General features: G+C 47.1%; 1 protein-coding gene across 5 annotated transcripts in view; it reads left to right on the top strand.

Annotated features, from left to right (window-relative positions):
- The window catches only part of SEPTIN11 (septin 11), a 110,177-nt gene that overhangs the window by 79,917 nt on the left and 15,117 nt on the right, over positions 1-15,143 (top strand). For all 5 annotated transcript variants that reach the window (XM_081877026.1, XM_081877028.1, XM_081877025.1 and 2 more), the window contains exons 7-9: positions 284-452; positions 7,100-7,232; positions 8,654-8,841. In XM_081877026.1, the coding sequence (XP_081733152.1) occupies positions 284-452; positions 7,100-7,232; positions 8,654-8,841 (490 nt within the window). The remainder of the gene's footprint in view (positions 1-283; positions 453-7,099; positions 7,233-8,653; positions 8,842-15,143) is intronic.

Below are 15,143 nucleotides of genomic sequence, written 5' to 3'. Positions count from 1 at the left end.
CTCAACTCATCCATGAACTAACTGGAGCAAGCCATTAGCTCTCCAACTCGGCTTCCCATCTGTAAAGAATGCTGGCCTACTTTACAAGGTTGTTGTAGCTATTGCTGAAGTATTGCACTTGAAGTGCCTTAAGCTCATAGGAAAATCCTTTGGAGTGATGGAACTGGTCTAATGACTAGTATCTTCCCAGGGGAAATCAGGGCTTTGGTGTGTAGAAAAGGAATTGGGGCGAGGGGAGGGTGAAGATGGGAGAACCTTGATAAGGAGCCCTTTTGTTTTGTAGTTGAAAATGAAAACCACTGTGACTTTGTGAAGCTGCGTGAAATGCTCATAAGAGTGAACATGGAGGACTTGAGGGAACAGACTCACAGCCGACATTACGAGCTCTATCGCCGCTGCAAGCTGGAAGAGATGGGGTTCAAAGACACAGACCCCGACAGCAAACCATTCAGGTAAGGCAGCTGCAACACCCAAAGCGGAGTATATTTCTGGAGCAGTTGCCCAAGGCATTCTGCTGTAAGAATTTCAGACGTGATGGGCATAGTGGCACAGCTTGTTTTGAACATTGCCATGTTCCCAAGCTTCCCTTTAGGCAAGCCAGTTAAAAAGGTAAAGGTAAAGGGACCCCTGACCATTAGGTCCAGTCGTGGCCGACTCTGGGGTTGCGGCGCTCATCTCGCTTTATTGGCCGAGGGAGCTGGCATACAGCATGACTAAGCCACTTCTGGCAAACCAGAGCAGCGCACAGAAATGCCGTTTACCTTCCCGCCGGAGCGGTACCTATTTATCTACTTGCATTGGTGTGCTTTCGAACTGCTAGGTTGGCAGGAGCAGGGACCGAACAACGGGAGCTCACCCCGTCGCGGGGATTCGAACCGCTGACCTTCTGATTGGCAAGTCCTAGTCTCTGTGGTTTAACCCATAGCGCCACCCGCGTCCCACCGGCAAGCCAGTTACCATCTGCAATTTTGGGATAATGTATTGACCTACCTTCCAGGGCTGTTGCGAGGATTACAACAAACACACAAAGCACTTTGAATGCTTAAAAGCTCGATGATTATGATGATTAGTTCGTACCTGCTTTTCAGGCAAGAATGGCTCCCATAGCAGCTCTTAATTTAATCCACATCAAGGATCAATATAATTTTGGATTTGTAGGTGTGTCTTTTGTTCATCTCTATCTGTCTCTCTCTCTGTGTGTGTGTGTGTGAGAGAGAGAGAGAGAGAGAGAGAGCGCGCGCGCGCGTTGGGAGACTGTCTTTCCCTGGCAGTTAGTCATAACAGTTCAGGTGTTCCAGGTTATTCCTTTCATAGGAAAGGGGACAGTGACGGCTAATGGTCATTGTGGCAGAAGGCAAGGAGACCGGTGTAAATGGCAAGCAATTCTCCCACCCCACCCAAACTGGTCGTAGGTAAGGAGGCTAACTGTGGACAGGCTGAAGTTGGGGAGGTAATGCCCCATTTGCCCCTAATAGAAGGGGCTGGACTCATTGGCTGGTTGAATAGTAACTATGTCGACCCACAGAACCAGCCCTTCCACTGATCTGCTATGCAGACCAAAGACATTATCCTATGGCTGGCTTTATAGCTATTAAATAATGATTAACAACTTCCTGATAACAGTTCCCAGCCTCTTGTCGCTTCTGAGATGAGGCCACACCATAATCCTCCCCATATGCTTTCAAATTTTATCTCCTTGGCCGTAAAGGGGAAGACGGTTGAGATGTGCAAGATGGTGGAGTCTGTACCAAAGGTCAAATTCTATGCTGGCTTGGCAATCCCCATAGATGCAAGGAATGCATAAAGCCCTGGATATATTTTATTAGTGATATGTGTGCATGTCAGCATGGCGAAGAAGTCTACAGAACTTACCAGGTGGCTAGTTTGCCTGTAAACACATTCCTTGTTAATCCATCCATGGCCTAAAAGAGATAATTGATAAAAACTTCCCTTTCCTTTCTGGGTAACCCTTACTCTTTGCTGGGCGACAGGATGAGTGTCTATTTGAGCCAGTATCTCTTTTGTCAATGTATAAAATACCGTATTTTTCGCCCTATAGGACGCACTTTTCCCCCTCCAAAAATGAAGGGGAAATCTGGGTGCATCCTATGGGGCGAATGCAGGCTTTTGCTGAAGCTTGGAGAGCGAGAGGGGTCGGTGGGCACTGACCTCTCTCGCTCTCCAGGCTTCAGGAACACAACCACAGCCTAGGCAGCCCTGTGGGAGTTCCCGCAGGGCTGTCTATGCTGCGGATAGCAGCCTGCTTCCCGGAGCGTCGGGCGCCCTGAAAGCAGAGCGCCCGGCGCTTCGGGAACGCATCCACAGCCTAGGCAGCCCTGCAGGAGGTCCCGCAGGGCTCCCTACGCTGCGAATAGCAGCCTGCCGCCCGGCGCGATTGGCGCCCTGAAGCAGAGTGCCCTGCACGCCAGACAGACATCTGCAGCGTGGGGAGCCCTGCGGGAGTTCCCGCAGGGCACCCTACGCTGCGGATAGCAGCCTGCCGCCCGGCACGAGGGGTGCCCTGAAGCAGAGCGCCCCGCCCGCTGGACAGACATCGGCCAGGCCCACAAGCTCGGGGGACAGCAAGGAGGCGCAGCACCGTCATCCCGCTGTTCCTCGACCTGGTTCGGTTTCCCCGACCTGGTTTGGGGGGGAAATAAAGGGGAAAAAAATTTCCTTTATTTCCCCCCCAAAAAAACTAGGTGTGTCCTAGGGGACGGAGCGTCCTATGGGACGAAAAATACGGTAGTTCAGATTTATAAAGCAGCCCTGGTTTATCTCTGAGCAACAACAAGTGTTCTGTTCAGTTACGCAAGCATAGGAGTAAAGCGTTGGGTCTCATCTACCCACCCAGTTCACTGTTTTCCCCCGAACATGATGGTTTCTTGGTCTAATCTGCCAAAGGCAGGCTTGGCTCCCTCTGCCAGAGTTGTGCGCTAGCGACTGGCAGATGATGTCGGGTTTTCGTTCCCCACCTACCTTCTCCTGTTTTCCTCCCCGTCCATGTGGCTAAGCAGGTTCTCCTCACAGCCTGCCAAGCTTTTGCCTGGTCTGGTTCCAGATTCTGCTTCCAGCTTATCTGCTACTGCATCAGTCTGCATCTTAAATCAGTTTCATACAGAAATAGTATATGAACACGGTTATGTTATTTAATTGGGGAAACAGGAGCATCCACACTGTTTCCTGGGAATGGTAATTGGATTCATTTGCTGGCACAGAGAGCTAGAGATGGGTGTGTAGCTATAATTGTGTGTACAGTGGTACCTCAGTTTTCAAATGTTTCCGTTGACGAACATTTCAGTTTTCGAACGCCGTAAACCCGGAAGTAAATGCTTCCGTTTCCAAACGCACCTCGGAAGTTGAACGGCTTCTGCTGAGTGTATATGTTATTTTTCTCAATTTTCTCTATTAAATTTGCAGACCGCCTTTTGCGCCTCGGTTTTCAAACGTCTCGGAACAGTCTTCTGGAACGGATTACGTTCGGAAACCGAGGTACCACTGTATATGTGTGTGAAAACAGGATGCTGAAGTAGATGAACAACTGATCTGATCTATCAAGCTCTTTGTAGATTCTTATGACTCACTGTCAGCATCACGGCTAAGAAGGGATTTTAATCCAGGTCTTCCTGTTAGAAAATCCAACACTATAGCTCAGCAGTCTCCAACATGGTGCCCGTGGATGTATTGATAACTCCAAAGCCTTAAATGTGTTTACCTTTGTATCCCTTGAAAATGCATAGACATGAAGGAGAAGTTAGTGAAGCTCTTCCTCTCTTCCTCGTTCTGTTCTTCAGTGGACGCTTGGGTTGCGAACGTGATCCATGCGAAATGCACGTTCGCAACCTGCAACGTTCACAATCCATGTCTGTGCACGTGTGGGTTGCGATTCGGCGCTTCTGCGCATGCGCAAAGTGTGATTTAGTGCTTCTGTGCATGCGAGACCACCAAAACCCGGAAGTAACCCGTTCCGGTACTTCCAGGTTTCGGCGGTCCGTAACCTGAAAAAACGCAAACCTGAAGCGGCTGTAACCCGAGGTATGACTGTATTTGCATTTCATGGCTCAGATTAGTTCTGCTGGATCAGACTCTTGCCCAGATCCCTTGGAAAAGTGAAGCACGCTTTATTTCTTTCATTTTTTTATGGGGCAGGGGGATGATCTGGTCTGGGGGGAGGAGGAGAGAGACAAGACCAGAGAAGTTATCACCTACACCACTCCCTCAAAAATCCAAATGTGCCCACAGGCCTAAAAATGTTGGCAAGACCTGTAGAATGCTGTCTTGTTAATGGCAGCAATGGCCAAATGCAGTGGTTTTCAACCAGGGTGCCTTGAATGATGGTCAGGGTGCCATGGGCAACACTGGCCTCTGTCCTTCTTTCCTTCCTTCCCTCCCTCCTCTGATGCCATCTTGGGTCTCTGCCTCCCAAAGGCTTTCACAGCTGTTTGTTGCAGCAGCTGTGGCTATAAGCTCTGCAGGCAAATGATGCCTCTGGGGCTGGCCAGGGGGTGCTGGTTGCCAGGAGCGGAGGTGGCCTCAGAGTGAGCAAGCAAGCAGGCAAGGGAGCCCAGCCAGCCAGTCCACCAGCCCTTGCTGTTCGGAATGGGCAGACAAGTCCCAGGCCCCTGTAGTGCTAGACTTGTGTTCATCTTTGGCCAGTCTGTCGGGCCACTAAGGCTGGGAGCATCCTCTTCCCAGGTCCCTGTGGGGCAAACCTCACTTCTGGGTGGGGGTGGGGGTGGTGGCAGCTCAGAGACCAGGGTGGCAGCAGCAGCTTCCCAGAAGACTCCCAAAGAGAGGGGAGAAGAGGCTGAGGGAATCCTCCACAAGAGAGGGTGTTTTTTAAAAAAGGGTGAGACATTGCCAGCTTTGCAGGCAAGCAAGGGGTGACATAACTGCTCCTGAGCCCCACAGGGATGCTGCAGAAAGAATGTAGTTGGTCAAGGGAGCCGTGGACTCGAAAAGGTTGAAAACCTTTGGCCAAACGGATCCAAAATGGCTTCCACTTGGCGGTTGCAATGAGAAAATTGCAGGGGTAGAACAGAGCCAAAAGTATCAATTTATTTATTTTCAAGTTCAGATAGCAAAGAGGAAGTGGAGAAAGAGAGGAGATAGAGGACCACAGATAAGGGTACTTTCTTCTTGTCTCATAGCGCAAGCTGGAGAATAGATGTGAAGTGCAGGCACTTTTAATCTTTTCAAACCAGCCTGGACTCTTCATGCAAGCCAGCCTTGCTTCCTGACAGGGAGCAGAAAGCATTCCAGGAACTCTTGAAACCAAGCTGGATAAAGAAGTGGTGACAAACCGTTTACCTCACGAAGGACCCAGCGCATAAGGGGCGAGAGGAACTAGATGCTTCCCCGTTATCAGGCAAACTTCATCAAGCTCCTTGGCAAGTGATGTTTTGGAGTAGTTCTAAGAAAGGGGGAAGCTGAGGCACAGCACAGCATGAGTGTCGCGTTTTGCTCTGCTTAGGATGAAGCAAAATAAGTTTTGCACCACACAGAAGAAGCACTGGTGTGGTGCCTTCTCCAGGCGCTTCATCCAAGGGAGGTGTAGAGAGCGGACTTTTCAGTAGTGGCCCCCACTGTTTGTGGAATGCTTTCCCCAGGGAAACATTCCTGGCACCATCAATGTTGGTTTTTAGGCCAAGATATTTTTTAATTCACTCAGGCTTTTAGGACTATAGTAGTAGTAGTAGTAATATAGAAGTTACTCAGGCCTTCTTTGCTTTTCATCCAGTTTTGTGCTTCTTTTCAAAAACACTTTTCAACAGAAGAGGACTTAATGTTTCCACGCCAGAAAAATCCTGGTCGAAAGTAAATATTGTTGGGATATTTATTCAGTGTATCCCATTTTTGTCCTGTCCTCCCTTCAAAGAATTCTGAACTATGTATAAGGTGGCAAGGCTTGTTGTTTTGTGTGTGGGGGGGTACATTATAATTTTATTATTTATATGCCACTTATCTGACTGGGTTGCCCCAACCACTCTGGGCAGCTTTTGGCAAAATATATATATAAAAAATAAAACATTAAACATTGAAAACTTCCCTATACAGTGATACCTCGTGCTGCGTAACCTCCAGGTTACGGAATCTTCAGGTTATGGCCGCGGCAAACCTGGAAGTGTATACTTCCGGGTTTCACCGCTCATGTGTGCACAGAAGCACTTTATCATGCCATGCGTGTGTGCAGAAGCGGTGCCTCTAGTTACGGATTTTAAAACAAATTAAATCCGTAACTAGAGGTACCACTGTACATTGCTACCTTCAGATGTCTTCTAAAAAACCATATACAGTGGTGCCCCACAAGACGAACGCCTCGCAAGACAGAAAACCCGCTAGACGAAAGGGTTTTCCATTTTGGAGGCGCTTCGCAAAACGAATTTCCCTATGGGCTTGCTTCGCAAGACGAAATGTCTTGTGAGTTCCTGCGGGTTTTTTCCCTCCCCCCCCCCTTTTCCTAAGCCGCTAAGCCACTTATCAGCTGATCCGCTGATAAGCCGCTTATCAGCTGATCCGCTAAAAGCTGCTAAACCGCTAATAGCGCTAATCCGCTAAGCTGTCAATGGGCTTGCTTCGCAAGATGAAAAAACCGCAATACAAAGAGCCTCACGGAACGGATTAATTTCGTCTTGCGAGGCACCACTGTAGTTGGTTATATTGGACATCTGATGGGAGTGCGAAACTGCCAAGAAGGCCCTCTGCCTGGTTCTGTGTGTGTTCCAAGTTCGGTCACCAATTGCATCTCCCAGATCTCTGCTAATGGACCTGGGAAGACATAAACACACACACTCATTCACACAGCCCTGGGGAGTTGCTTCTTCCAATAACGCATTAGATGGACTCATGGGAGGGTTGCATGTAAAAGCAACCTCCCATGTTCATACACCTTTAATGCTCTCAATAACCCAGCAAGGTATGTTACAGGCTCATGTGCAACCTTACCTGATTTACCAGGAGCTGCTGATTGACTGATTGATTGATTTTGTTCTTCCTTCGATGTTACTCATCCTTGATACTAATGAGGTTTGGCTTTCTTTCTATCTGCCCACGACCACCACGTCCTCTCTCTTTTTTAACGGGGTGCTTCCATAACAAGTCTGCAAGAGACCTATGAAGCCAAGAGGAATGAATTCCTGGGTGAGCTCCAGAAAAAAGAGGAGGAAATGAGGCAAATGTTCGTCATGCGGGTAAAGGAAAAAGAAGCCGAGTTGAAGGAAGCAGAAAAGGATGTAAGTGGACTCCTCCCCTCACTCTTAATACAGGATCCCACCCCTGAATCTCTGAATGATTCAGCTTGGAATTGTCAGGGGGTCCATATAGGAGCACTTGTGCGAAGCAGAAAACACAAACCAGAGTTGTTTTGGGCTTGATCATGTATAGGGTCCCTCCAGACTGGTGTTTTTTTGTGTATGGGTGCATTCAGCAACAAGTCATTGTTGCAGTAATAGTGCATTTGTGGTGGATTTATGCTGGACATCCTGCCATTATATTAGTTGAATGAATGAATTTTATTATTTCGGTCACAGACCAGTTCCAGCCCACATACAGTATCAAGGAAGTCATAGAACACAATGGGGATACATTTGAATTTGCAATTAGGTATAACACGGACAATACAGATATGGCAACAGTTAAAAAATATACAAATTGAAACTTAGCCTATATTAGTTGTACCACAATGTTTCTCAAGAGTTACCGCATTACTGGATTCTCGTGCTGCGTAGTGCAGCAAAAACAGGACAAAAAATAAAGCCCCAAATAAAACACAGAACATAAAAAGAAAAACCAGGACATTTGTGGTATTAAAAAATTATGGGACTTCTGTCCTGCATGCCCCATAGCTTCTGAAGGAAGCTATGGGGCATGCGCCGACTGGAAGCAAAGCAGTATGTCAACCCTGAAAGTGTTGCAGGCATGAACCCTATTGAAAGTGGGATCACTTAGAACCCCTCCAGTGTTTTTGTGAATGCACGATAGATAGAGATAGATAGATAGATAGATAGATAGATAGATAGATAGATGATAGATAGATAGATAGATAGATAGATAGATAGATAGATAGAAAGATAGATAGATAGATAGATAGATAGATAGATAGACAGACAGACAGATGATAGATTGATTTCTGGAGGGGCCCATAGTCAATCCTGACCAGAGTCACCTAGGTCACTTGTTGGGCTAGAGAGGGAGATAGAAAAGGGCTGTTCCCAGTCTGGAGTTTAATGTTCATCAGGTAGAAGGCACCACTACTGTTATGTACTGAAGTTCTCACCCTGGGCCAGCAGGGGGATACTGTAGATAGTTTTCACTCAGGTCCACATATGCAAATAGGGGATTGGAAGTGACGTTCAGTGATTGGATAGTTACAGAAAATGGTTACAGTTGCGTTGTAGTGGAGCTCTATATAAGCAGGCTGGCTGAACCCTTCAGTTCAGTTCTGTGATGCTGTGATCTCTGGCCGTAGGCCATGAGTCTGCTTGTTCAAGCCCCTTCCATCCTTTGAGCCTGTGCAGCAGGTTTGGACTATTGCAATATTTCCCTGCACTTAACGCGCGCTCTCTCTCTCTCGCTCTCTCTCTCTCTCTCTGCCTCTCTCTCTGCCTCTCTCTGTGTCTATGACCTCCCTCCCTCTTTCTTTCCGGTTGGGCAGCTTCACGAGAAGTTTGACCACCTAAAGCGGACTCACCAGGAAGAGAAGAAGAAAGTGGACGACAAGAAGAAGGAGCTCGAGGAGGAGCTGGGCAACTTCCAGAAGAAGAAAGCGGCAGCCCAGCTGCTACAGTCACAAGGGCAGCAGGCTGGCTCTCAACAAACCAAGAAAGACAAGGACAAGAAAAAGTAAGCCATTGTCTCAGGTCAAGCTCTGTGGGCTTCTGTTCCAGTGTGCTGTCTTCCGTTGCATGTCTGTATTCGCTTCTTCCCATTATCAGACTGGAAACTGGGCTTCCCTCCCTCTCCCTCCGCCCCCATTTAAAAAAAAAAAAAAAAACCCAGACTGAATTATTTTTTATATAAAAGAAAATACAGGTTTGTTTGCTTTTTCCTTAAAAGAGGGGCGGGGAGGGAATATGACCGGCTTTACTTTTTTTATACAGAGGGTACCTAAATAATATTTTGTAAAAGCTTGACTAGCTGGTTCAAAGAAGCAAGAGAGCAGTTGGAGAGCAGAGACCGAAAGCCAGCCCACCCAGCGATCGGCTGAACCGACTTTGCAATAAGTCTTGGATTTTCTGTTGTCGAAGCAAAACACATAGCGCTCCGTCTCTCACTGTCTTTCCCAGTGATGCTTCAAAAGGTCTGTGCTTGATTCGTTGTGTAAAAGCCTTGCCACAATGGGCCAGTGCAGAGATGACAGTTTTCCTGAGTGTTAGCCACGTGGTTAAGTGATTGTGTTGGGCTGCAGGATCATGCCACCGGATTCCCTCGCCTCGCCTCTGGGTTTGCGGGCAGCAGGGAGGATGTGATCCTGTGGCCCCAACCCCCTTAACTGTATGCAACGACTCGGCTCATATTGCATTCCTAACTAGCCAGAGGTATATTCAGCTCGGAGTCGCTTAGTGCCAAAAGCGACTGTTTGCAAAAGCGGCTGTTAGAGCGTGCAAGTAACTCTAGTTACAGTATAAACTTATATATCTGGTGCCAGTTCTGCCCCTGTGCTAGCCAAACAAATTAACAGTACTGGGTATGCTATGATTGCAGTACAATGCTTCTTATTGTAAAAGTAAAAAATAAAATAAAACCAGCAGTCTGGCATCGTTGGAGCAAGTCAGACCCGCATATTTGCAGTCAGACCTTTAGCCGCTGCTTGGCTGCGGAAGTGAAGAAAAGTTTTGCAGGCGTGTAAGGGTACTTAACTGCACCAGCAATGGGAGTGCCATGCATGGACGGGGCTCTGGAGCTATGCTCATGGGTCTCCCAGGTGCTTTTTGAAGGAGCGTTAGCACATGCAAAGGCAGTATGTTTCCTCTTAATAAATACCTTTCAGGGGGAATTTCGAAGCATTGTTGCAGCGTCTCTTGAGAAAGAGAGAAGCATATTAGGCATGAACCTTAACAGGTGTCTGGTCTACAGCAGGACTGTTAAGCTTTCTCTTCCCCTGTCGTCGTTCTCCAGAACTTTCTCTGCTAATCCTGGTGGGTGCCAGGGCTACAGCAGGTTTCCTTTTGATTCTGCACCTGTGCATATGGCTCTGCACACATGGCACCCATAGGAGATTTGAGTGACGTTTGCCACTTACGTAACTTCCCTGGTTGCATTTTTGTAACACTGGAGTGCTCCTGCAGGTCACTTACAAGGTCTCAAGGTACTGAAAAGGGCAAAGTGCAAAAGATGGAGCCATCTACTGGCTTCAGGATTATGTACTTGCAATGTAGGTATACAGATTTGCCTTTTTCGTGTTGACCTTTTTATAAGGCGTTGCGACCACTGGAGAGAGTTACAGGAGCAATCTCGCACCACAAGAATGTAACCAGGGATGTGCAACCCCAAAGGTCTTTCCTGACCTTCTTTGTAAGTTTAGAGCCACCATGGCCAGTTCTGTCTTCCAGGCTGATGCTGCAAGTCCCATCTGGGCACAGGGCAGTCAGCACAGGGACCTGATCCCTTCCCTGCACACGTCTGTTTGTGAGTGACCGGCGCTCTGCTTCAGAGTGCCAGTCACCCACAAAAACTTTGGTGTGGAAACTCCTTTTGGTTGCACTTCTGCCAGCAGAAGTTGACCCACCAAAGAGCTTCGTATCCATTCCGTCTTTCTCTCTAGTCCTAAATACTGGCTAAGCTTAGTTTCTGCAGTAGCTAAAACAACAGACACCTTAAAGACATGATCTCTCTTTTCAAGCAGGATCCGCAACACACCATTGCTCTTTGCAGCTCTTCAAAACTTCAAGTTACTCCTTCCTTCCTTCCACCCAACATTTTGTGGCCGTTGACCACACTCTGTCCTCACTGAACTGCTTTTAAATTTCCCTCCCTTAGGATCCTTAGGGAAGGTTTATTTTTAACTTGTGCAAAATTTGGGGTCTGTCCCTCAATCTTGCTGATGATCTCCTCCTGCTTCTTTTGTGCGTGGATTGATGCAATTTTGGCTAGACAATCAACAACAGTCACATGACATAAGTATCATGTAACGCAGGGGCCAAAATAATTTCTATACACGGTGTTGCCAAATGACATGGGTTGCAAAGGAGTTCGGTAGGTCTGTTAAAATTTTGTGCGGTATATATCCCTGCCACTTCCTGCATCTGATGAATTGGGCTCATGTTCATGACAGTTCACGCCACAAATTGAGTGCTGGTCTTTAAGGTGCTTCAAGACTCTTAGTTGCTTTTGCTACGGCAGACTAACATGGCTACCTCTCTGCTATAACCGAAGTCCTGTTCTGCAATTTGTAAAAATGAGCAGAGGGAGGTCCATTTTGACTGTTCTAGCTTCTGACTGTGCTTCCCTTGTGGGGGTGGGGAATCAATATGTAGGTTATATTTTTTTTAATGAAGGATTCTTTGAAAGAGTAATTATTTTTGAAGCTGTCTTTACATGGAAGAAACTCTATTTTTTGTATATCTTATAAGCATCTGTAATGGTGATTGCTTGACCTAGTCGAAGAGGTCTGTCTCTGGACTCAGTCAAATTTGCAAATTACAGGAGGGCGTTCCAACTTTGGAAAATTGTACATTTTCAGCATCGGCTGGCTATCTCACCTCATCTTGTGCCCCTTTGGCCTTCTTCACAATGCACCTTTATTATAGAGCAGTTAAGGAGACATTCTGCTGTGGAGAACCCAGATTGGGGAGCTGTGAAGGAGTATTCTCCCACTGATTGCAGACAAACTTCAGGACGGGTTCAGACCAGGACTGGGAAGCTTGTAGACCTCTAGATATGGCTGGCTCACAGCTCCCATTGTCCTGAGCTCTGCCCATGCTGGTCAGGGCCTCAGGTTCCCCATCCATGCCTGGTTCATTTAGTCACACGTTCAGTGTCCCAACCTCAGTTTCTAAAACAGGAGGTGGTGGAAATGAGCTTCACTTGGAGATAATTTTTCTCCACCCTTCTCCAACACCAGATAGGTGGGGCTGGTTGCGGTTCTTCAGTGGTGAAGGAAAAGCACTCTGTGTGAGAGGGATTTCCCTAACGTTACTATAATATCACATCTTCCAGGGCTGAGCCTTGCGATAGGAAGTTTTTGGTACTGATCCCTAGCTCAGAGAAAGCTGTAGTTGCTGCATAGACCATTGCTGTCTATATAAGCACAATCTCTTCTATAATAATATTTTATGAGGAAGCACCTTTCTGTTTATCAAAACTAAAGCCATCCACCTTCGACTATAAATTAGGCTGACATTTTTACTTCCTTGTTTGAGCATGCGTCTGAGATGTTGACAGTGAATTTTGTAAAAAAGAGAGAGAAATGAAATACACCGTAACATCTGACTTGGGTTTCAAACTTGCAATCCCAAACAGACCCCTTGCCCCTCACTCACTATAAAGAGGGATCAGTTAGGGGAAGTGCAGATGTTACATTAAGAGAAATTTAGGAGGGAGGGGGAGGGGGGCAAGGCCTGGATGTGCCATTTTCTCAGTGGTGTAATGTTTAGAGCTAACGGAAGGGTGAAGCCTGAAAATGGCAACTCTGGCATCCCTGCAGAAACCAACCCTTTTTTGAGAAGCATCCCAAAAAGCTTTCCAGGAGATAAGGCTGAGCCTTCTGAATGGGGGCTACAGGAACTTAATATTTTTTTATCAGGCTCTGTGGACACATTCCAGGTTTTGTTTCGTTTCGCCTTTTTTTGCTGCAACGATAAGGGCCTAAAGTATTAACTTTTGGAGAGAGAGAGAGAGAGAGAGAGAGAGAGAGAGAGAGAGAGAGAGAGAAGAGGGGAGGAAAGATGGAATTCTCAAGGTTATTTTTGTAGAGGATCCATTTGGTTGTTATTTCTTTTTACGTGTCTGGAGTTCCCCCACGTGGCATCAGACTGTCACTGCAGTTGTCAAGCCAGAGGAGCAGTCACTGGGTTTTCAGATAATACTGTTAAGGGCTGCTGCTGCTGCTTCAAACATGGGGCCAGATTCTGGCTGGCTTAGACTGGCTGGTCACGGTTGTAATGTGTGTTTCACTGCATGTATACATGTGCTAGGAAGCTGTGGTTTGGCTCAGCTCTCCTGCACACGTGCGCTATTCATACATGCAGCAACACACGCATGTAGGACACGCACAGGGCTGCATATCTAAATCCTGCCCTGTGATAGGTATTTCCCAACCCCGGTTCTCTCTGTCATTTGCCAGAAGTGGAGTTGTGGTGCTGGAGCCTGAAATGCAGTGGGCAGCACACGATCCAGCCTTCTGATAATTAGGACGCACACGGCCAACCCAGATGCTGCATGCTGTCTGCCGTTATAGGGTCAGGTGCCCTTGGTGGTTTGAGAGGCCTCCCAGTTACACCTGGCAAGGTTTCAGCACAGATATAAACCCCTGACAGAGCGTGGCCACACCGACACAGAATGCTAAGCCAGGGGCCACACCGTGTGAGCACAATGCACACTTGGAAGCCACACACACTCTCATGCGCCGCGACCACACAAGGACATGCGCATTAACTCCATGCAATCGCCAGCAATTGGACGGGTGGGGGGAAGGGGTTTCCACTTTCCCCCCTCAAGGCTGATGGGGTCATATTCTTGGAGGCTGCATCTGGCGAGAGAAGGCTAACTGTATCTTCTTTCAAGGTGGGGCCCTCTGGCAAACTGTGGTTTGTCAAGATGCAAGCATATGTGCTAAGCTACAGAGGGTGGTTTATTAATGGAGCCCAATTGCTCCTACTTTTCTCCTTCCTTCTGCAAGCAGGTAAACAAACGATGAGCTGGTTAGCTTTGCATCCAAACCTTTGTTTTGCCCAAACCACAGTTACCTGTTTTTTACCTAAGCTATTGTGATTTGCCTGGGTGGAACAAACCATGATCTCCAGCATCACTTAGCTTTACTGACGTGCTCTGTATAGGGTATATTTGTATTCTGATGTCTTGAATGTTTACTGTAAGGCACACTGGGCACAGCTTATTGTGGGAAAGCAGCAATATGAGTAAACGCAATCAATTAGTCATAAAACTTTCACAGTTTGTGTACCTGCATGCAGAAGGGAGGCATGTTGCCTAAGGGCTTGAAGTGCATGCACTCTATACTTTAATAAACGATACTTCGTGACTTGGCACTGCATGCAAATGCTGCCTGTGTCTGATGGCCACATTTAACAATTCACAATGGACTGCATGCGTTGCAGAGATTTGTTCTAGATGACCCCCTAGATGTCCCTTCCAGCTCTGCAGTTCTAGGATTCTAGGATTCTCTCCTGCAGAGAATCACTTTCTGTGCAGGTAGCTCTTTCCACTTTTAGAAACTGTTGTGTGCTCAGATGTGCAGTTTAGTGCTTTCACTTGCTGTTGAATGCTTTAAATGGAAAAGCGAGAGTATGTCATCATTATTGCAATATATATGCACATATATTTATCATGCACACCCACAGATGTTGCAACCTAGCCTGGATTTCTGCTTTTAAAAGGTTTTTAAGTTTTCTCTTGCCCTTGAATGCAGTGCTCCACTTTGCCAAGAAAGGGTTTGGACTTTTCTTGGTAACAGAACCCATAGTGGCATGACTGCAGTGTTGCAGAAGTCCATTGACTGGTGGCAGATCAACCTGCTCACTGCTGCCGGCATGACTTCCCTCTGAAACCCAGCAAATTGGAATGCTCCTTTTTTAATTCAGAGTAAGAACTGGGCAGCTGAGGTGTTACACCGTATGTTTGTGGCAAGGCAATATATATATACTATCTAGCATTTTTATAACACTACCGGGAGACAATGTGCTGATCTGGAGCAGAACTTCCAGATCAACTTCTCCAGTTAAATGATTTCAGGAAGCAGTAATGGTAAAAAACCCTTGTCCTAAGACAGCCATTGCCAGCCTTCCTCAGCCTGATGCCATAACTCCTATTAGCGCCATTGTGTGCTGACTTAGGCTCTTGTCTTGCACTGTTTTTTTGATGTGGAGAGAATTTGCTAGTGGGAGACCCTCCATTCCCCCAGCATTCAAACAACAATGGTGCAGTCCAGGAAATTCTGTACCCCATGACTCCTGCATGTAACATGCACT

Source organism: Podarcis erhardii, assembly GCF_964252035.2.
Source record: "Podarcis erhardii genome assembly, chromosome: 9".
Taxonomy (NCBI): Eukaryota; Metazoa; Chordata; class Lepidosauria; order Squamata; family Lacertidae; genus Podarcis; species Podarcis erhardii.
The sequence above is the reverse complement of the archived record's forward strand: the minus strand, read 5'-3'. Positions and strand labels throughout refer to the sequence as shown.